The sequence below is a fragment of the Poecilia latipinna genome, unplaced genomic scaffold (genome assembly GCF_001443285.1).
Source record: "Poecilia latipinna isolate Pla-1442-1.1 unplaced genomic scaffold, P_latipinna-1.0 Scaffold214, whole genome shotgun sequence".
Classification (NCBI taxonomy): Eukaryota; Metazoa; Chordata; class Actinopteri; order Cyprinodontiformes; family Poeciliidae; genus Poecilia; species Poecilia latipinna.
Genome location: NW_015112830.1, coordinates 360,025 through 381,086, shown reverse-complemented (window position 1 = coordinate 381,086; position 21,062 = coordinate 360,025). Strand labels below are relative to the sequence as shown.

At 42.4% G+C, this 21,062-nt stretch overlaps 2 protein-coding genes and 1 long non-coding RNA gene across 3 annotated transcripts in view; 2 read left to right on the top strand and 1 right to left on the bottom strand.

The window, feature by feature from the left end:
- Nucleotides 1–9,355, top strand: part of dnah9l (dynein, axonemal, heavy polypeptide 9 like) — a 48,006-nt gene extending 38,651 nt beyond the window's left edge. The window contains exons 64-87 of the mRNA XM_015031678.1: nucleotides 707–841; nucleotides 975–1,148; nucleotides 1,237–1,369; nucleotides 1,477–1,579; nucleotides 2,155–2,277; nucleotides 2,381–2,585; nucleotides 2,724–2,888; nucleotides 3,713–3,853; nucleotides 3,990–4,160; nucleotides 4,242–4,364; nucleotides 4,459–4,652; nucleotides 4,804–4,952; nucleotides 5,133–5,260; nucleotides 5,371–5,508; nucleotides 5,656–5,745; nucleotides 5,844–6,035; nucleotides 6,115–6,234; nucleotides 6,818–6,877; nucleotides 7,058–7,240; nucleotides 7,427–7,609; nucleotides 7,725–7,840; nucleotides 8,371–8,483; nucleotides 8,603–8,743; nucleotides 8,877–9,355. Of these exons, the coding sequence (XP_014887164.1) occupies nucleotides 707–841; nucleotides 975–1,148; nucleotides 1,237–1,369; nucleotides 1,477–1,579; nucleotides 2,155–2,277; nucleotides 2,381–2,585; nucleotides 2,724–2,888; nucleotides 3,713–3,853; nucleotides 3,990–4,160; nucleotides 4,242–4,364; nucleotides 4,459–4,652; nucleotides 4,804–4,952; nucleotides 5,133–5,260; nucleotides 5,371–5,508; nucleotides 5,656–5,745; nucleotides 5,844–6,035; nucleotides 6,115–6,234; nucleotides 6,818–6,877; nucleotides 7,058–7,240; nucleotides 7,427–7,609; nucleotides 7,725–7,840; nucleotides 8,371–8,483; nucleotides 8,603–8,743; nucleotides 8,877–9,124 (3,528 nt within the window). The 3' untranslated portion in view covers nucleotides 9,125–9,355. The remainder of the gene's footprint in view (nucleotides 1–706; nucleotides 842–974; nucleotides 1,149–1,236; nucleotides 1,370–1,476; nucleotides 1,580–2,154; nucleotides 2,278–2,380; nucleotides 2,586–2,723; nucleotides 2,889–3,712; nucleotides 3,854–3,989; nucleotides 4,161–4,241; nucleotides 4,365–4,458; nucleotides 4,653–4,803; nucleotides 4,953–5,132; nucleotides 5,261–5,370; nucleotides 5,509–5,655; nucleotides 5,746–5,843; nucleotides 6,036–6,114; nucleotides 6,235–6,817; nucleotides 6,878–7,057; nucleotides 7,241–7,426; nucleotides 7,610–7,724; nucleotides 7,841–8,370; nucleotides 8,484–8,602; nucleotides 8,744–8,876) is intronic.
- Nucleotides 9,190–21,062, bottom strand: part of map3k20 (mitogen-activated protein kinase kinase kinase 20) — a 17,592-nt gene continuing 5,719 nt past the window's right edge. The window contains exons 2-11 of the mRNA XM_015031677.1: nucleotides 20,432–20,519; nucleotides 19,813–19,914; nucleotides 17,420–17,485; nucleotides 17,279–17,307; nucleotides 17,052–17,189; nucleotides 15,521–15,607; nucleotides 13,695–13,769; nucleotides 13,492–13,598; nucleotides 11,707–11,887; nucleotides 9,190–11,622 (exon numbers count right to left, since the gene is read on the bottom strand). Coding sequence (XP_014887163.1) covers nucleotides 10,630–11,622; nucleotides 11,707–11,887; nucleotides 13,492–13,598; nucleotides 13,695–13,769; nucleotides 15,521–15,607; nucleotides 17,052–17,189; nucleotides 17,279–17,307; nucleotides 17,420–17,485; nucleotides 19,813–19,914; nucleotides 20,432–20,519 — 1,866 coding nt within the window. The 3' untranslated portion in view covers nucleotides 9,190–10,629. The remainder of the gene's footprint in view (nucleotides 11,623–11,706; nucleotides 11,888–13,491; nucleotides 13,599–13,694; nucleotides 13,770–15,520; nucleotides 15,608–17,051; nucleotides 17,190–17,278; nucleotides 17,308–17,419; nucleotides 17,486–19,812; nucleotides 19,915–20,431; nucleotides 20,520–21,062) is intronic.
- Nucleotides 21,011–21,062, top strand: part of LOC106946961 (uncharacterized) — a 20,133-nt gene continuing 20,081 nt past the window's right edge. The window contains exon 1 of the long non-coding RNA XR_001424884.1: nucleotides 21,011–21,023. This is a non-coding gene — a long non-coding RNA (uncharacterized LOC106946961). The remainder of the gene's footprint in view (nucleotides 21,024–21,062) is intronic.

Below are 21,062 nucleotides of genomic sequence, written 5' to 3'. Positions count from 1 at the left end.
AACGTTTACATATCCCTTCAAAATAAGATACAGATGTGCCACAAAACGAACATTTTACTTTCGTGAAAATTTTAACTAACGATAATGACTAACGGAGCCCTGAGCTTGTTTCTCTGCAACGAGACGGTCCCATCTGGGAGTGACGAGAGACAATGACACCCGAAGTGTTGCTTATATGCACAGCGTTCTTGGTCTCTACGTGGCGAAGCAGTTTGAAGCTTCATTGCCTCATTAGCAGCCGGTCGCCGCATGTTACACAGAGCGGCTTGTAATGTTTGACTCACCTACCGGTCCGGGATAAATCCATTCTTCTGTCTCGTCTCTGGGCCTTTTCCCCTTTGCCAAGAAACTTTACAAAGACATCTGATCCGTTTCTTACTCATTTTGCTGCTTGTGGGCTCAGTGTTGGCACGCAAGTAACCGAGAGAATCCGGTTAAAGGATTTTCAAAATAAAAGATCCTCCAGACTCGCATAATACATAAAATGGAAATATTTAATTATTTCTTGCGCGGCCCGGTAGCAATTGGTCCACGGACCGGTACAGGTCCACGGACTGGGGGTTGGGGACCACTGATTTAAAGCACTTCAGTATTTTCTGGCTGCAAGTTGACAAAACAATTTTAAAAATCTTGTGAATACTTTAGTAAAGGGACTATGTATATTTTGTCATATCAAAATATTTCAGATAAATATGTTTGTCTGTAGGAGCTGGATGGTAACTTGGAAACACTGACAACAGCTTTTGAGAAAGCCACAGCAGAGAAGCTGCGTTTTCAAGAAGAGGTGAACCGCACAAACAAGACGATAGAGCTGGCAAATCGGCTTGTCAAGGGCTTAGAGGTGGGCACGCATCTAATAACGTCCATGCATCTTGAATATGAAACAGACATTTTAATAATGAATACTCCATGTCGTTCGAAAGCCATACAGTTTGAGTGCAAGTTTGGTTGATGTTTTTGTGTGTGTGTTCCAGAGTGAGAACGTGCGCTGGGCCCACTCAGTAGCTCAGTATCACGAACAGGAGGAAACCCTCTGCGGGGACGTCCTGCTAACCGCAGCGTTCATCTCCTACGCCGGCTCTTTCTCTAAAAAGTACAGGCAGGAGTTGCTGGACAACCTCTGGATGCCATTCCTGCGCAGTCAGAAGGTCCTGGGCGTCCTCTTACAAGTGCTGCATGGTCACAGAAAGCTAATCATCCTGTTTTGAATACTCCCCTCTTTTATTATTTCGCCAGGTGCCCATCCCAATGGCAGGGGGCTTAGATCCAGTGTTGATGCTGACTGATGACGCAACAGTGGCCCAGTGGAACAATGAAGGCTTACCAGGAGACAAAATGTCCACTCAGAATGCCACCATTCTCATCAACTGTGAGTAGAAGTTTAAGACGTTCTCCATCATCTGGTCACAGTGATTGCTTTTCTGTTTCAGCGCAAACGGAACTGAACAGCTCAAGGTGACGTGTGCTTTGCTGCAGGCGAACGTTGGCCTCTTCTCGTTGATCCTCAGCTGCAGGGCATCAAGTGGATCAAGAGTCGCTATGGCAACACTCTGAAGGTAGTCAGTCTGGGGCAGAGAGGGTGAGTAGTTTCTTTCTTACTGTACTTTAAGTCTAGTGTTTAGTGGTGGATCTCTGCGTCAATGACAGTTTGATTATGTGTCAACAACAATATTCTGAATTTGGTTCATGTACTTTAATTACAAATCTTTGAGAAGAAATTAGGTATACAGTACCTACACAGCACCACGTCCATGGTGTTTTCAGGATGATGTGTGGCATTAGTATTTCTCCATTTTGTAAGCAGGTGAACACATTTAGTTTCATCTCATCCGATCAGGCATGTCTGCTGTGTCGTCTTCATGGCCGCATGGGAAACCTGTTCAAAAGACTTCAACAATGGCCTTCTTTTGTTCTCATATGATTTAGTTTTCCCTCCACAATTACGCACGGTCTTGTCCATCACTTAATATCCTAACAAAATACATCGTCGCGAGGTATGAAAAAGCTTAAAGCGTATTAGCCCATTTTGAAAGACGCTTGTAAAGGAAGTGCACAAGACTTATCATTGCTCTGTAGAGCAACGTTCAACACACTTCCTTTCCTTCAAAGGTGCATTTGTGCAATATTCCCCCATGATGTTCATTTATTCTTCAGGTATGTAGACGTTATTGAGCAGGCTGTAGTGGCAGGTGACACTGTGCTTATTGAAAACCTGGAGGAAACTATTGACCCAGTCATCGACCCTCTACTGGGGCGACACACAATAAAGAAGGGCAGGTAACAGACCGATACCAACGCGAGAATACATGTTTATAAGAAGCTTTAGTTTCTTTCGCTTGTAAAGAAAATCTCCTCTCATTTTCTCCCTTCTCTGCTGCAGCTGCATAAAGGTGGGGGACAAAGAGTGTTTCTTCCACCCTGGGTTCAGACTGATTCTTCACACGAAACTTGCCAACCCACACTACAAGCCAGAGATCCAGGCCCAGACCACCCTCATTAACTTTACAGTGACCAGAGACGGGCTGGAAGACCAGCTCCTGGCCCAGGTGGTGAACCAGGAGAGACCAGACCTCGAGCAGCTGAAGGTGGACTAAAACAGAGTTGTTGTTTTTTTGCTTTACCATTGCCCAGTTTCAATTGTTTTTAAAAGAAACCTTTCAAAGTCATTTACAATTAGCATAGTCAAAGCTTCTTTTAATGAGCTTTTATTTTTTCCTCTGCAGAGCGAACTTACAATACAGCAGAACATGTTTAAGATCGAACTGAAGCTCCTGGAGGACGAGCTGCTGACCAGACTCTCTGCAGCGGAGAGTAACTTTCTCGGTGACAACGTGCTGGTGGAGAAACTCGAGACGACAAAACACACTGCTGCCGAGATCGAAATGAAAGTAAATGGACAGATGTTTAGTTGGTGATTCCAGAGGCCGATGGATTTAATGCAAAAGTCATTTTGTTTCGCATGTAGCATGAGTGTTTTCATCCTGACTGAGGAGATGAGACAGAAAATGTTTGACTTGGGCTCGAGTCTGGCTTGTTGCTGAAGTTTGTAACTTCATCTGACTGTTTACGGCAGATGGTTGAACCTTGGAATACAGTTGAAGTTGAATGTTTCAACAATAAAATGTCTTAGACTCACATCCGAACTGATATTTGGAACAAATAAATTGGGCTAACTGTTTTGTTGGAAATTTAGGGAAAATGCTTAAAGGTTTAGTCCGTTCCTGGAAAAATAACCAAGTGTCCCAGTCATCAGTGATGTGAGCTTCATCCAGACAGATCAGATCCTAACACGGAAATAACCTATTTTATCATCTCTACTTATACTAGTGGTCAATTATCTACCACAAATTGTGCTAGTAGGTTGTTGATAGCTTATAAAGAGAGACTCCTTTTATTCCAGATATTGCTTGCATAGACGAACGTGCAAGTATAACTTGCCCTTTGTGGATGAGAAAAAAATCCAACACGTTCTAATTTGGACACAAAGTTCCTGTTTTTGTTTAAAAAAGAAGAAAATAAAACAGCAGCAGTTTGTTGTTGTATCATATTATTCCATGCTAGAAAATGGCTTGAATGCATTATTTGAAAAGTCAGAGTCCATCAAAGCTTACCTCTATGATGTGTGCATGTAAATTTCCCAACCGCGTGTTGTTTACTTGATATTGTATTTATCTTATCTTTCTTCGTGCTTTTTGAAATCCCTCCCTCTTAGGTGCTGGAAGCCAAAGTTAACGAAGTAAAAATAAATGAAGCCAGAGAGCACTATCGCCCTGTTGCCGTCAGAGCTTCTCTGCTCTACTTCATCATGAATGATCTTAACAAGATCAACCCCATGTACCAGTTCAGCCTTAAGGTAACCAGAGGGCAGGGATGGGAGCTGACTCGCAGTTCTAATCTAATAAATCTGATAAGATGCATGAGAAACAGACGGCTGTGGTCTGATGAATGAACCGCAGTAACAACCGCCTCCACATGCTTTGTGCTCTCAGGCTTTCAACATTGTTTTCCACAAGGCAGTGGAGATGGCAGAGGCCTGTGAGGACGTAAAGAGCAGAGTGAACACGCTCATCGAGTGCGTTACGTACTCCACCTTCAACTATATCAGCAGGGGATTGTTTGAGAGAGACAAGCTCACGTTTACAGCTCAGCTCACCTTCCAGGTGTGTGTATATAAGTCAATATTAAGGAAAAAGATCGCTCTTTTTTTTAACTCTCTATGCCTGTGTTTTCCTTTTTCCCAGCTGCTGATGATGAGTAAGGAGATAGATGTGCGAGAACTCGACTTCCTGCTGCGCTTCAACATTGACCACAACTATGTCAGTCCCCTTGACTTCCTCTCCAGCTCGGCGTGGAGCGCCATCAAGGTTCACATCTGCAGACGTACTGGGCTTGTCTGTGCTGTCTGCGAATAAACCGCAGCTTAATCAGCTTCATATGCTGTTGCCTGTTTGTGCCAAGGTAATGAGTTTTACCGATGAGTTTCGGGGTCTGGATCGGGACGTCGAAGGTTCACCCAAGCGCTGGAAGAAACTGGTTGAGTCGGAGTGTCCGGAGAAGGAGACGTTTCCCCAGGAATGGAAAGGGAAAAGTTCCCTTCAGAAACTGATCATGATGAGAGCCCTGAGACCAGACCGGATGACATATGCTCTTAGGTGATCTGGGTCTCATTTTTACTTTCTTTGCTTTTTTAGATATTGCTCCGTGTTTGCATGAATACGAAATCGACGTATATGGTTCTTACATTTTTTGCATCTATTCTTAAAAGAATGAGCCTTTTGTACACTTCTTTGTTGCACATTGTAGGAACTTTGTGGAGGAGAAGCTGGGGGTTAAGTACACAGAGGGTCGAAAGTCCGAATTTGCTAAATCGTTTAGAGAAAGCGGTCCTGCCTTTCCCGTGTTTTTCATTCTCTCACCTGGAGTGGATCCACTAAAAGATGTGGAATCGTTGGGTAATAAACACAAAGAAGCATGCATGCACAAATCAGTTACCAAAACATGACACATACCTATTGGGGACAGTAGCATTGTGTTTCTACACAGAATTGCCTGGTCATTATTTCTATTTTTCTTTCTTTCTTTTTTTTTTTTGTTCAATTCTAATCTTTAAATTTTTCCACGTGTGTTCCCAGGAAGAAAGCTGGGTTTCACTATAGACCTGGGAAAGCTTCACAATGTGTCTTTGGGTCAAGGACAGGAGAGTGTGGCTGAGGTTGCCATGGAGATGGCTGCCAAGGAGGGTCACTGGGTCATACTGCAGGTCTGCTTGCAAGAAAAGAATGAATAAGAACCAATTTTATGCATATTCATGGTTTTGGTGTCTACACTAAGCTGAGTTTTAAGTATGGTACAAATGCTGTTTGATTACAGAACATCCACCTGGTGGCTCGCTGGCTGGGAAAGCTCGAAAAGCTTCTGGAGTGCTGCTGTGAGGACAGCCACCCAGACTACAGAGTGTTTATGAGCGCAGAGCCAACATCTACTCCCCAAGAACACATTATACCGCAGGTGAACGTTGTTTACACACAGTAGTGTCTTTTTTCTCTCTTTCTCTCTTCATTCACTGTCCCTCTGAACCATTTACACAATAATGTGCCTAAAATGCTAAATGCATATGTAAGTATTAAATTATTACTTTTTGCATGTGTTGCTTAGGGCATTCTGGAAAATGCCATAAAGATCACCAATGAACCTCCTACAGGCATGCACGCCAATTTGCATGCAGCTTTGGATAACTTTGACCAGGTCTCTGAATTTCACAAAACATACGGACTTATCGTAATAGTTTCACTAAATGTTTTCTTGTCACATACTTTATTCCTCACGTTCTGGCTTCTCTGCAGGACATTCTGGACCAGTGCAGCCGCGAGCAGGAGTTCAAGACCATCCTTTTCTCTTTGTGCTACTTTCATGCCTGTGTGGCAGAGAGGAGAAAGTTTGGACCGCAGGGTTGGAACAGAAAATATCCGTTCAACACCGGAGACCTTACTATATCGGTTAATGTTCTCTATAACTACCTGGAGGCGAATGCACAGGTGCAGTGTGTCTTTATTGGGATTGTTTGCGGTGGTGCTTGCATTTAGTAGTTATTGAGTTGAAGTTATACTGACAAAGGTTCCATGGGAGGACCTGAGGTATCTGTTTGGGGAGATTATGTATGGAGGTCACATCACCGATGACTGGGACAGACGACTCTGCAGGACGTACCTGGAAGAATATATGCAGCCCAACCAGGTTGGTTCTAAAAAATAGGTGAGAACATTTGGGTGTATTCTGCCAAGGACAGACTTGATGTTAATAGTTATATGCTGTGGGACTTTTTTTTTTTTTTTTTTTAATCATTCATGGACAACTTTCTACAGATATTGGAACCCTAAATTGCACTCCTTACGAAAATATAACGATGGAGAAAGACCGACAGTCAGTTCCTAGGTTTAGGAGAAAAATAACTTTTTCACATAGAAGAAATTTTTGTTTGGACAACATTTTTTCCCTTAGTTAATAAAATCATTATTTAGAAATTGAATTTTATTTTTAGGTTATTTTAGTCTGAGACAAAATTTATAATCTCAAAAATGTAGTGAGATAAAAGAAAGAAGAAATCTCTAAAGTGGACAAACATTTTTTCCCATCTCGTTATGGAGGCCATATTGAATGTGAATTTCCATTTCGGCCTTAGAATTTGTTTCACTTTGACTCCTGATAATCAAGCTGATCAGAAGTCCATCAGCCACTATGAGGGAAATGTTAATGCTTTGTCCAGAGCATTAATCTAAAGAGTAGTAATTTATTTCTTTTCTTTCTTTTTTTTCCCCAGTTTGATCGGAAACTTTTGTTAGCACCAGGTTTTGTTGTTCCCTCCAATCTGGATTATCAGGTAAGTTAAAGCAAATATTGCTAAAGCGGTTTAATTATCCTAGTTTTTTGCTGCAGTATTTATTGCTGAACTAACCCTGAGGGCCTCACTGTCTACAAGGCATATTTTGACATTTTACATGCATGTCTCTGAAAGTACGTCAGACGCATTCACCCGCTAATTGCATTTGATTCATCTCAGGGCTACCACGAATTCATAGATGAGATGCTGCCCCACGAAAGCCCAGTTCATTACGGACTGCACCCAAATGCAGAAATCGAGTTTCTCACCGTGATGTCGGATAATCTTTTTCACACTCTGCTGGAACTGCAATCTCCCGATGCTGTGATGGGAGAGGGAGCTTCACAGACGCTGGAGGAAAAGGTGGACATCATCTGTCCTAAAGCAAAAACTAAAACCAACGAAAATATTCCACTAGTAACAAAACCGGAACTTCTCCTCAGATTCTGACAAGAATGCATCAGCGAACCTAATGTCATTAACATGTTTTTTTTTTTTCCCTGTGTGTTGATGAATTAAAAAAAAAAAAAAAAAAACTTTCACTTGCAGGTGAAAACTATTTTAGATGAAATTCTGGAGAAGCTGCCAGAGGAATACAATATGTCGGACATAACATCCAAAACAGCTGAGCGGTCGCCGTACATCCTAGTCTGCTTCCAGGAATGCGAGCGGATGAACATGCTCATTTTCGAGATCCGCCGCTCACTGAAGGAGCTCGACCTCGGACTCAAAGTACGTAGAAAGACGGATTAATGAACATTATTAGACCTCTTGTGTCCTACAATCTGCCTGATAGACTTTCCTATTTCCATGTACGTAGTGACATAATATAGTTGTTTATGTAAAGGGTGAACTGGCCATATCCTCAGAGATGGAGAAGCTGCAGACAGCCTTGTTCTTCGACAACGTCCCCGATACTTGGACCAAACTGGCCTACCCTTCAACCTACGCCTTGGCTGTATGGTATGTGTTTCGGCTATAATGGAGTATTTGTGAATGCTTCTTTAGAAGGTACCTTTAGGTATTAAGGATAATTTAGCATCATGTCTGATGCAACTCAAAAGGCTGGCACGTATCTGTGACCAACACAATTTCCGATCAATCAGTCTTTATGTGTATAACCTTTTTCATTAGATTCTGTGTAAGAAAAAGCTTCATGGAAGTACTCTGTGTCTACAAGAGAACGCTGAGTATTAAAAAGTAAAAGTGAAAACAAAAAGAAGATGAAATAATATAAGTAAAACTGATCAAATAAACAGCTAAAATAAGTAAATATTAAAATTCGTAACTAATTACGAAAAGGGATATGAAAATCCCTTTTCCTGTGTGTGTGTGTGCATACAGGCCAAAAAAGTGAAATTGTGGTAACATAAAATAGTAAAATATCAAATGGTAAAAAAAAAAAAAAAAAAGTTGCATTAAAATGTGAATAACAACATTTAAAACCTTATTTAAAAGTGCAACAGAAAGTGAGAGACACTCCTTATCAACAGGTACAATGACGTGATGCAGCGCTGTAAAGAGCTGGACAGCTGGACCCAGGACCTGTCTCTGCCCAGCGTGGTCTGGCTGGCTGGACTGTTCAACCCGCAGTCCTTCCTGACTGGTAACACAGGCTAGAACTTTACTGAGACATATAATAACTTCTCTTGATTCCTACATGACCGTTTTCCCTGGAAGAACATTATCACGAGCAGATGTCTTCAATTTGTCCCCGTCTTCTAGCCGTGATGCAGTCTCTGGCGCGTAAAAATGAGTGGCCTCTGGATAAAGTGAACCTTACCGTAGATGTAACGAAGAAATACAAGGAAGAATTCAACCAACCTGCCAGAGAGGGTGCATATGTGTATGGATTGTACATGGAAGGTAGATACTGTTGTTTTGTACATTCATGCTGCAGCTTTGGAATAACAAAATGACCCATTTTGTGGGCTTGGATGGCGTCTGTATCCGGTGTGAAAATGCAGCCTCGTTCGTCCATTTTCTGACTGCATCCCAGGTGCCAGGTGGGACACTCAGACCGGAGCGATAGCCGAGGCTCGCCTGAAGGAGCTGACCCCGGCCATGCCCGTGATCTCAGTCCGAGCCGTACCCAACGACCGTCAGGAGACCAGAAACATCTACGAATGTCCGCTTTACAAGACCAAGATCAGAGGACCGACATATGTGTGGACTTTTAGTCTGAAAACCAGGGAGCGCCCAGCCAAGTGGGTGCTGGCAGGAGTGGCCCTGCTGCTCAGTGTCTGAATAGCCTGAGCCGATTTCATCTCGTTTGCTTTTACACTAAACTAAAGCAACGTTGCTGCAGTGGAATCAAACAGATTTTCTTTTTATTGAAAAATGATACAATATACAGAGGGGGGGCGGAAAATGCCAAAATTTCTCACACTAGATCACAGAACTGATGAAGTCTAAGCATGTTTAACAAATCAAATCCACAAACTACAAAATATCTTAAAAGCAGGAGGAGAAAAAAAACAACAGTGCTGCCTTATTAGTGTGGCATTCAAGTGCATCGTTTTGTCACACTTGTACCTCTTACAGTATGTTATGCAGCAGTTTAAAAGTTATTTAAACTACACAGGTGAAGTCAGTCTGAGGACTTGTCGGGACAGCACACGTCGCCCCTTTCAGACACGCTTGTTTGTGTTTATCTGATGCTGACAGAACATATCAGAATGAGCACAAAGGTCACTTTTACACACCTTGAAAACATATTCTTTCTGAAAGTAAAGTCCTTGTTCCTTTTATCTGGCACAAGTCTTGCAGTGTGAAAGAACTGCAGACATGTCTCAATGTCTGAAAGTAGTTTCCTGTCCAGAAACCTGATCTATCTTTCGTGCTTTGTCTGACTCCATTTTATGTTGCAACGATCTATTATGCTGGGACACCTTGAAATATTAAGCATCACGAAAGAGTTTATGTGTAAAGAATGTCCCTTTGGCTTTTTTTTTTTTTTTTACCCTTGCTTTAGGCATTCACTGCAGTACCTATTTCAAGCAACAGATGTCACTGCAGATCAAATCTGCATGCGTTCAGCAAATGAATGCAGAAGAATCTATGGCGTAAAGACTTCCAACTACAACGCTTGACCTTATAAGTGTTACATTTTAGCTGTTTCTATAAGTCAGTGTGACACTTTGCAAAGTGAGCATTTTGTTGTAAAATCGAATGTTTCTTCTTGATGTTCTTTGTGTGTTTTTTTAGCACCACTCCCACTGTGCAGAAACTGTTGCAAAACTTGAAATGTGCGATTGGCTGAAACGACAGAACAGTCGCTCTGCAGACAATGTTTGCGCTTCTGCGGCGAAACGGTGGGTATACACAAGGTGTTATGCAAGGTGCATTCAGTCTGACTGGTAAGACCAGGCGAGCTGAAAATCAAACATACTTGCAGCTGGATTCAAAATTCTTGTCGACGGCTGATCTAATCTCTGTAATGAATGAATTCGTACATCTCCACGTATAGGAGATATACGAGACATGTAAAAGTGGCCTTTGAAAAACTGACCGCCATTGTCGTTGCAGTCGTCGTGTTAAAAAGCTGATGTCTGAAAGGGGCTCGGATTGCTGTGCTTTCTCCTGAAACACATGGGTGCATTATTAAACTTCGTTAAAAAATGATTTGCATCTGCCTCATCTGAAGGCTGCGACACAACCCGTAGGTCACATGCTCTCTGTGCAAACAAGTTAAACCGTTTTTTTTTCCCGTTTCTCCTTTGCCGTGACCGCATGTTACCCCCATGTGCTTCCTAGTCGCTGTCGGACCAGTCGAGCTCCATCATGTCCATGGCGGAGGTCGCCATGTTGATCTTTGTTCCGTGTCGCACGCTGCAGCTCTTCACAGAGTTCTGATTGGAAGACGCCCGCATGCTCACCTGCATCCCGGAGAGACCGACAACCCCGACTTCGCCTCTTATCTTCTGGCTGATGGCCTCGCTGAGGTCACCCCTGACTCCCTGGACCACAACCCCCATGTCACTCCTGCGACCTCTGACGCCCACCTCGCTCCTGACGCCCTGACCCCTCACCTTCATCACTCCCAGGTCGCCCATGTTCACATTCATGTCCATGTCGCCAAGTCTGTCCATCTCCCCCATCTCATCCATGTCTAAGGACAGCATGTCCCCCAAGCTACCAAAACTCCCTCGGAGACCCTTAAACATGGACGGCAGCCTGCTTCCCTCAATCCCTCCCTCCACCCCTCTCTCCTCTAATTTATCCCCTAATTTTTCTGTCTCCCACCCCCCATCCTTCTCACCCTGCTCCTCTGTTTCGCCGAATCCTCCTGAGTACCCTCGAACTATCGTGGTCACTCTGCTTCTCTGCATGCCGCCTCGCTCCCTGTCCCCTTCCTCCCAGGTTCTCTCCTCCCTCTCGACGACGCCTCCCGGGAAGCTCCTGAGTGTTACCTGCACCCTCCCCCCCTCAAGACTCCCGCTATCATTTTGCTCCTTATGCCCCCAATCTTTCTCCTCAATAGTACCTTCGTCTTCCCTGTCTTCTTCGAACCTCCCCTGTAACCCTCGGAGCATGACGTGCAGCCTGCCGCTGTCGAGAGAACCCAAGCCCCTCTCCATGACGGCGCTGCTCCCTCGTTCTGTGTCTCCGTTGCTGAGTGTGCGGAGGAGACAGCTGACACCGGCGCTACTGACCCCGGCGCTGCTGAGGCTGGCGCTGTTGGAGTCCTGGGAGTGTGAGCGGAAGAAGGAGCCAGAGGAGCCGATGGACATTGGTGTGAAGAACTGATCAAAAGAGGAAAAGACGAAGTGATGGAAAAGCTCTCCGAACGCATCCAGTTTTAACGGTATTTTATGGCTCATTCTTACCGGGGAAATGTTTGAGCGGTCCATGAGTAAAGAGGTCGGACTGGGAGTCATGTTGGACCTCTCCATCAGCCTCTCCTCCCACAGTTTGAGCCTCCTCTCTCTCTCCTCCAGCTCCTTCTCCTTGGAGTACAGCTCCCTCTCCAGCTTCCGGAGGCGTTCAAGGGTTGATTCAATTTCACATCTGCCAAAGTCAACGCAAAGATGCATGCAGATAAAATATTAGTCATGACTAACCACCAAAAGCCTAACTGCACATCAAAAGCCTCTCAAAATAAGGAAATCTATGAAATGCCAAATCGGCTGTTTTAATGCGCCGAGCTGCTTTAATTACGCAAGCAGAGCATTACTTTTTAGAAAAAGAAAAATCTACATTGTCTTGCACGCTGAAAGAAAACACATTTAGACTTTGAGTTTTATTTTGTTTTAAAAAATGTCAATAACAGCATCTCAACCATTTTTTAAACCAAAATGTACTTGTTCTATTTCCAAAATATCAACTTAAAGCCATTGGCAAGACTAAAATTCTATATACTATGCTGCAAAAGAGTATTTATCCCCACTCATATTACTTTGGCTTTTCCTTATTTATATCAAAGATCATGTCTGTAAATTAAAAAAAAAAAAGCATTTAAAAAAATGTTTAAAGAAAAAGAAAAACTGAATCTGGTTTTACCTTAAGTCTATTTACCTTGTTCTAAAAAAATAAATGGGGGAGGGTTCAATTTCACGCCACACTACACACAGGTCTGATTACTATCTGACCTGCAGCATGAAAATGAAAATCACTTTTGAGAGGCCTGTCTGACCACATGAAGAAGACTGAAAGATCTCCAAAAGCAGGAAGTCCCATCAATGAAAACTGAGAACAGCTATGAAACAAATTCATTCACATCTATCCACAGATTCCTTGCAAGAGTGCTTTTACGACTCGCCTGTAAAATCACAAAAACAGAATAACGATGTAGCATGTTTTTTGCTGCAGTACCGTCTGCTTCCACAAAAGGTCACTGTTGGAGCGAGGGCCTGCCTGTGATCTTTAAGCACGCTCTCACAAACAATCACCTCTCAGCAGCTAAATATAGACCGAGCCTGGATGCACGGCCATACCTCCTGTGTTCCTTCAGTGCACCACTTCCCCACACGTTCATCCCGCCCCTTCACCTTCTGCGCTTTGCCTCCCCCCTCACCCCCAAAGCCACCTCTGTGTCCAAGTTTTTCCATCCATGCCCAAACCTTCACTCAGAAATGATTGCCTTCGCTGTGCTCATGTTAAATATGCACAGAATCTCACACCATCCTTCCTCTGGTCCAATGCCCACATCTCCTTCCCTCCTTTCGTCAGTCCGCCCTTGTTTTTGCTTCCATCCTCGTATGTTTCTCTCTCTCTCTCCCACATTTCAGATTTCACACACACATTTACTGTTCCTCCCTAAACTTCTCCATTTTGACTTTTGAGATGTTTTTTCTCTATGTCCCACATCCACCCTCCTCCACCCCACAACTTTTCTGTGTACCCCCTCCTCCGTCCCTGTGGAGGAGTAGAGGAATCTCTTCCATGGACACTTTCCAGGGAGCTTAATATAGACCCAAGCTGAGTACAGGGTCACTTATGCAGCTTCTCTTCTGCGTTTCAGATTCACACAGACTTTTGCATGTACGCATGTGTGCGGTGTTGTTGAATACCCTGTGCGTCCACAGTAAATCGTCGAGTGCTTCTGATCATTCAGCGGTTTTTATGCGTCATCTTTCATTTATGCGCCAGTCTGTGTGTTTATGCGTGTGTACCTCCACTGGTCTTTGTTATGTAGGAAGGAGTTGCACTGGTCTGGCAGCCTGCTGTCGTTCGCCATGGACTCCAAGGTTAGCAGCACCTGCTTGAATTGCGGTCGTTCCTGCAGATTAGACCGAGAATAGAATGTGAAAACTTCCTTTTTCCACCGAGGGAAACAAAATGTTTCACACTTTTCCCCACAGGCAGTTTGTCTTACCTTTGGATCTGCTTGCCAACATTTCCGCATCAACTCTGCAAAACTCGCAGGGCAGCTGGTGGGAATGGTTAGCCTCTAGATACACACACACACACACACACAAAGAAACTATCTGTGACCAAATATGCAACAATGGCATTCAAGAAGAGCAGATGAGTAAACGGGCCCTGTGAGGCAGCACTTCCTCCTATTTTGGTGGATCATAACATTATGGTGACAATCCAGGCACGCTAATGCGCAGCAGGTACGTTTGCCAGACCTGCCATTTTAGCTTAGCACATTAGCTTGCTGTCATTTGTCAGCAGCCACAATTACAACTAAATGACAAGATGGGTTTTGAACGACATCATTGGGACTTTGGAAGAGCTGCCCTTTTCGATCCAGTAATCAGTCATGATTTCTTTTAAAAAAAAAATTGTCCTGTCAAGTAACTTAGATTTACTGCTTTTTTTTTCCCATCTGGGAACAGTTTGTGCTCTTCCCCCCCAAACATCCAGCCAGAACTTAATCATTGTACTTCTTCTGATACATTTCCAGCTAAATTCCTCAAAAATGAAATGTTCCACATTACAGCCTTTTTCAATGATTTGTTTTGACTTTCTTCTTTAGATTCTTCCATAAAACTCAGACTCGTATTAGTGTCTGACTAATATTGTCTTTTCAGAGGATTCTCCCACCTGCAGCTCCTCCAGAGCTACCACTGGTGTGTTAGCACCTTCTTTGGCTAACGGTCTCCTTGGCCAAACTTTTGTTATTTATGTACAGCGGAGTTTGCTCAAACGTAAGGGGACTTCTGAAGGCAATAGGTTGGGCTGGTGTGTTTAGGGGACATCAGTAAAGCCTTGTGAATATATGTAGGCTGTTTTTCTCTGGCTTTTTACTTGGAAATTGAAAGTTTTCCCATCTGAAGGACATTTGTGGTTGTAACATGACAAGGTAATGGAGACATGAAGACTTGTTCAATACAAGCTGCTTTTTTTTGTGTCCGTTCAAATAAGTGCAGTACTTTTAAACGTGGATCTTTAACTGAAAGCACAGCTGAGCTCAGTTAATTTAAAAGTTAAAAAAAAAAATCATCCTTTCAAACATTTGCAGAAAACGTCTTGAAGTATATTCTAATAATCAGCAGAAACTCAATTCGGTTAACTTACAGATTTAAAACCCCCGGCGGCATAATCATAGGTCCCAATAAGCCAAAACGGCACCATAACCCAGGGCAGTAAATGGAAACTTTTTTTTTTTTCATTGGGGATTAATCCTAAAATATCTGCGACTCAGAGTGGAGAGAGGGTGAGTTGAAGGGTCAGGAAGAGATGTGTATCTATGGTGAGAGGAAATCAGACAGACTGGGAAAGAGGAAGAGAGAGACACAGCCCTGAGTTATTTAGGGAGAGTATTTGGAGATTAGCCAGTAGTTATGCCGGAATCATGTTCTCCTGGTTGTTTGTTGACCACCAGTGTCCGTGTGTCCGTGTGTGTAAATGTGTGGCTGCTGAGGTCATTAGCTGAAACACAGACCTTGTGTAACCACCACAGCCTACCACTTGTAAACCTCTAAAATCCACCCTCCCATCACTACATTTTTCCCTCTCCCTCGCTCGTGCTTGTAAAGCCTCTAGCCTGGAGAAAGCCTGATCGGGCTCCGCTGCTGTGTATCCAGGTCTTACATGAACACAGACCTGACATCACGCCTATAAATACTCAGCCAAAAGCGCTCACAGTGGAAACCATGAGAGCATCGCATTGTGCCTTTGGCTGTCCGGGACTCTGATGGGTCAGCATGCTGGCGGCGGGTTAGTGAAGGTGTGTGAGCATGCGTGGAGTACCTCTTGCTTTTCCACCACCAGCCACGCAACCTGAAGCCCCTCGAAACCTTTGAAAGGAACCTCCCGAGTCAGCATCTCCCACAGCACCTGGCGACAAGGCATTAGGATTATTTACAAAGAGACAATCTGGCCCAAAACTGAGGAAACTATGTCCTTTATTTAAATAAACTCACACCAAAAGTACATTTTAAGTGTTTACTTCTTTGAATTTTTATTACTAGCACTTACAACTAATGATTCAGTTCCTCAGATAATTAGGATATTGCATATGAACAATAAAAAAATAAGTGCAAATGTAGTAATGGTATGTTTCTGTTACAACCCAGGACAGACTGCTGACTTGACAGTCGTACAGCAGCAAGTCAGCGAGACTCCGCAGGGAGGGCAGCATACATAAGGTCATTGCTAAAAAAAAATAATAATAAAAAAAAGCTGGATGTTTACTGAGTTTTTAACTACAGAAAGTTGAGTGGAAGAATAAAATGTGGTAGAAAAAAGCCACAGGAATGACCACGGTCTTGAGAGAACTGTGAGGCAAAGACCCTGTTTTAAAAGTTCACAAGAAGAAACCCAGGCTGTCGGTGTGTTAAGAGCCACCATGAGGAGATGTAGCCCCAGAAATGGGCTACAGATCTCACATTCATTTTGTTCAAGCAAAAATAATGACGTAACTACGGGGCTGTTCCTCGGTGGTCCAAATACCTCTGTTCCATTTAAAATAAATGTGTTTCATTTATTTGGCAATCAAGGTCCCAGAGTCTGGAAAAAACAATAGGGAACCACATGATCCGATCTGCTTGAGGTCCAGCGTGACGTCATTGTCTTTAGTGATTTGGGGTGTTATGTCTTCTGCTGGTGCCGGTCTACTGCGTTTTATCAAATCTGTAATCAGAGCAGCCATCTAATAAAAAGAGCGCCTCATTCTTTCTCCTGCTGACGAGCTTCATGAGACGCAGTTTGGGTGGAAGTATCAGTAACTTGTTTAATGACCGTGGTGTGACCGCTGTGTTTGACCAGCCAGCAAACTGACCAAACCAAAACCCTACAGAGCAGCTGTGCTGTCAGACCAGCAGACTTTGCTTCCTTAACGCTTCAGCAGCGCCTGCATGCCACGCTGCATGGATTTGGTAATTCATGCAAAAGGAGCCTCAACCAAAAGTTGCATAGATAGGCAATTAATATACAAAATTTAAGGTTTTCATTAAATGTAAGCTAAAAATTATCTTTTTTTTTTTTCAGTCTGAGTGAGATTAACCTACTTGTTTCACTGCGTAACTTAAATACACTTTCCAATAATATCGATTTGTTGAAAATGGATGTTTCGGAATTTAAAATGAGCACTTGGAATATAAATCACTGTGTTTAAGAGTTATAATTGCTGAAATGCTTTGCTGAAATAATTCACTTTCATCATAATTTTCTTAATTTTTTAGATGCAAATTTATGACTAAATGTGTAGATACATTTAATAAAAAAAAAAAAATTTCAAAGCCACCGATTGTGACATTTTGATTCCATGTAATCGACTTACCACACCGTATGAGTAGGTGTCGCAGGTCTCAGAGACGGGCAGACTCTGAATAACCTCAGGAGCCATCCAGGGAAAAGTGCCCACCACCGTCATATGGGTGGTGTGAGATAGAAACTTAGAGGCTCCAAAGTCACATATCTGAAAGCCCAACATGAGAACGTTAAAGTATCCTGTTACAAATGTGTAGTGCATCTTTATAAATAAATGATAAGACTGTTGCTGCATACCTTTAGCACTTTATCTGCAGTCATTACCACTGTAACCAGAAAACACAAAGCCCCGGTCAGAGCTTAGCAACATGCAGTTTGCTGTTGTTGCTCAAAAGCAAATGCATCGCAAGACTGAAGCTGGACAAAGGATCATGTTACCGTTTCGCGATTTGAGGTCTCTGTGTATCACTTTGACTGGAGCTTCTGCGTGGAGGTAATGCATCCCTGGCAGGAAGCGAAGTCAGAAGGACAAACGACATGTTTTAGACTTTCCGATCCATTGTTTTTTTTTTTTACAATGATGTAGCAGCATACCAAACCTAGTATAAAAATCCTCTTTGTGACCTCAAACTACAAAGTCAACCACTTCTAATCAGCGCGAGTCTTTTTCATGCACTAGATTACAAAGACTAAGGCAGAAAAAAAATGATATAAACAGAAGCAAGATTTGAAAATTGCCTTAGCTTAAAGCAAAGTGGACTTGAAATCAAAATCATCCCTGCAACTGATAATTTTGGCAGAACAGCATTTTTTTTTTGTTGAGATTATAAACTGTGAACAAATAAAGTGTAGAGGATTCGTAGGATCACACGTCGATGCGGTGGCGCCAGAAAGCATTCATACCTTTTCACTTTTTACACATTTTACTATGGTGAAGTCTGGCGAAAGAGGGCCTCATGTTAGTCAATGTGTGTGTGTGTAGAGGATGCAGAGGTCAGGGCTAAACAAGGACTGATGAGGTGCGCTGAATACTGGTGGAAAAAGAGAAGAAGAAGAACTCTTCTTTCCATCCCAAAACCTCTGGAGTCTCCATTGTTTAGAAATTGAAGAAGTTTGGAACCACTTACTTCGCAAATGTAGCCCCCAGACCTCACTAAGTAATTAGCCACAGCTCATCACCTGGCTAACATCAGCTCAATGCTTGCTCTGCACACAGAGGATTACAGCAGCCAAATGTAGAGAGATTCTTCTAGAAAACCCGCTTCGCCTTCCAACATAACAAGGACAACCTGAAGAAGCACACAGCCGAAATAACAAAGTGGCTACAGAGCCAGTCTGGCCATTTATTTTGTTGGCTCAGCCAAAGCTGGGATTCATATCCACTTGAGCATCTCTGGGAAACAAAACTAAACTAAAAAATGTCAAGCAGACTGAGCATAAAAGGATTGGCAAAGAAGAGCTGTAGTAAATACCAAAGAACAAGCATGCCAAGGCTGTGGACAGATTTCTGAAAAACATCTTTTCACTGTGTCGTCATGAACCGTTTTGTGTATTTTGGTTTGTTTTCTTTATCGAAACTACATGGAAACCAGTTCTGATATAAGTCAGTAATGGAAAAAAGTAATCAGGCCAGAAAGCGTTCTGGTCTGGTGGGAGTATCACTGAACGCTGAATGACTGTGTGTGTTTTTTTTTTTTTTTTTTTTTTTTGGATTTTTTTTTTTTTAAAAGGGCCAAAAAATTTTCTTCGATTATTGGTCACAGTTCTGTTTTTCAACCTTAACAAGCACGCAGAATAAAATATGTAGGTTGTTATCCAGATTTATTGATCAGAATCATTTTCTTATCCAACATCCACGGCTGAAAATGATCTAAAAACGAACAACTTCTGCTATCTTATCTGTAATCTACCTTAAGCCCATTTAATATTTAGAAAATGTACTTTTTGTATTCTTAACATTAGTTACCCCTTGAGCTCTTTGACATCTCGCCCTGTAACTACCAGAAACATCGATGGATTGTATTAATGATCATTTAATATCGATCTGTCATTGGTGTCTTCACCAGAGGTTCCTCTAATATTTTCAATGTGGTGCCCAAATGTGCGCCAATTATGATTTTGGCTGGCATAATAAAAAATCCTTAAATTCTATTCTTGCTCTTTGGTTTAGGTTTGTAAACAGTAATAGAGTTATGGATTTAAAGGTGGAGCTTTATAAAAGACAAAAATCAAAAACAGGAGTAATTAAAATCAATAAACGCACCTGCCGATGAATCCGCTCTTCTCATTTTGTTTTTTAAATCACTAAAAAGTGAGTGGGATCAGCAAATTTAGAGACTCTTGTTTTTAAATACCAAAATACTTTTTTTTTTTTAAATGTTTTTTTTTTAGAACTTTTAACAGGACGTCACCGATGATACAATGAATATTTATAAACTATTTTCTTTAGAATAAGAATGTTTTCTGTCTTTATTCTTAAATATGTCTAATTATTGATCAAATTACTGATGTGTTTAAATATTGAAGGAAACAATTGATACTATCCCCTTGTAAAATATATTGTCATTGCAGCATGAGATATTTGAGGAAAACCTAAGGGGTTTATGTACAAGCCCCCCTGTATGATCAATTTGTTCAGTAAAATCCTTTTTTGCTGGATCTGTCATAAATTAAAATTCAGATAAAAGGCGAAGCATTTCGACTTATTCGTTTAATTAATTAGAGATTTCACCTGCTGATACTGGCCTGGACATTTGAGTTTCAGACCAACCGTAAACCGGACGATTCCAGATGTGGCTCTCTAAATAGTCACAGCAATGCGCAAAGTTTACCTTTGGCTATTTGAATGGCCCACGTCATGATTTGCTCCATGTCCATTTCTTCACTCTGCTCACTGGAAATGTAATCATACAGAGACCCTCCACTCGCATATTCTGCAAAGCAATACACACAAGCAAAAGTTGACAATCCCCAGAATATATATTAACGTCTATATATGACTTAGAATAAACACCGTCTTCTGATTGCGCTTTTCTAAGTCTAGTAACTCCAACATTGGACGAAGCTGTACTTTTATTCCAACTCTACAGCAATATTCAGGATTACAGGCCAAACGTTCTGGACTCGGTTGCAAACTTTGTGCCAGGAAATGGAGAAGGAATCCTCTAATCATCCATATAGATATCAGAGCATGTGATGTAACGTGTGTGTAACTTTGTCCATCTCAGGTCAAATGCAGGAAACTAATGGACACAATCGCAGGCTTGTATATTTATACAAAACAATGTGTACAATCGCTCTGGAATTACCTAGTGTTACTCTTGCAAATTGTCTAGTAAATCACTGCATCTACACTTAATATTTCGCGTCTGCAGCAACCTATTGAGCTTTAAGTTACTGCGCGCCATCTCAATGAGTGTCACGGAGAAGACACAGGATGTGGGGTCTGACCTGTGACAATGCCATAGTTGGGAGGTTCCAGCACAGCTCCATAAAACTGAATGATGTTCTTATGACTCAGTACGCTGAGAATCTCGGCCTGGATGGGGAGACAAGGCAAAGACAGACTGAGAAACATAAACACTTTCATTGGGAAACTCCCTAAGTTTTCCAGTATCTGGCACCGGTATAAAACAAGCCGTCTTTAGGCTGAAAGGGGGGGGGGGGGTAGAAAAGAAACAACTAAATGTTAGTCAGTAACAGGGCCTGCAGTAGCCGAGGGCTGAATGTTTTTCATTCCGAGTCTCCAAAGAGTTTGTACAGCACGGTGACAAACATGCCATTCATCAGAGTTGACGTATGCTCCAGATCTTAATTTCTATCAAGCTAACACTTCAGCGTACAGTGTCGGGACTTAAGGTGATGGACGAACACAAATAGTGCATTATTGTAAAGGGGGGCAAAATGAATCTGCGTAGCTGAACATAGACAACAACGCCAGTAGTCTACAGGCTACTTGTCAACAAGCTTAAGGTGCTGTGTTGATATTAGCTAGTCATCTTTTAGCTAACATTACCAGCATCCAGCAGCTTTACTCAACTCAGTCTGTTAGTTTGGGGGGAAAACTGTGAAAAGTTCTTTG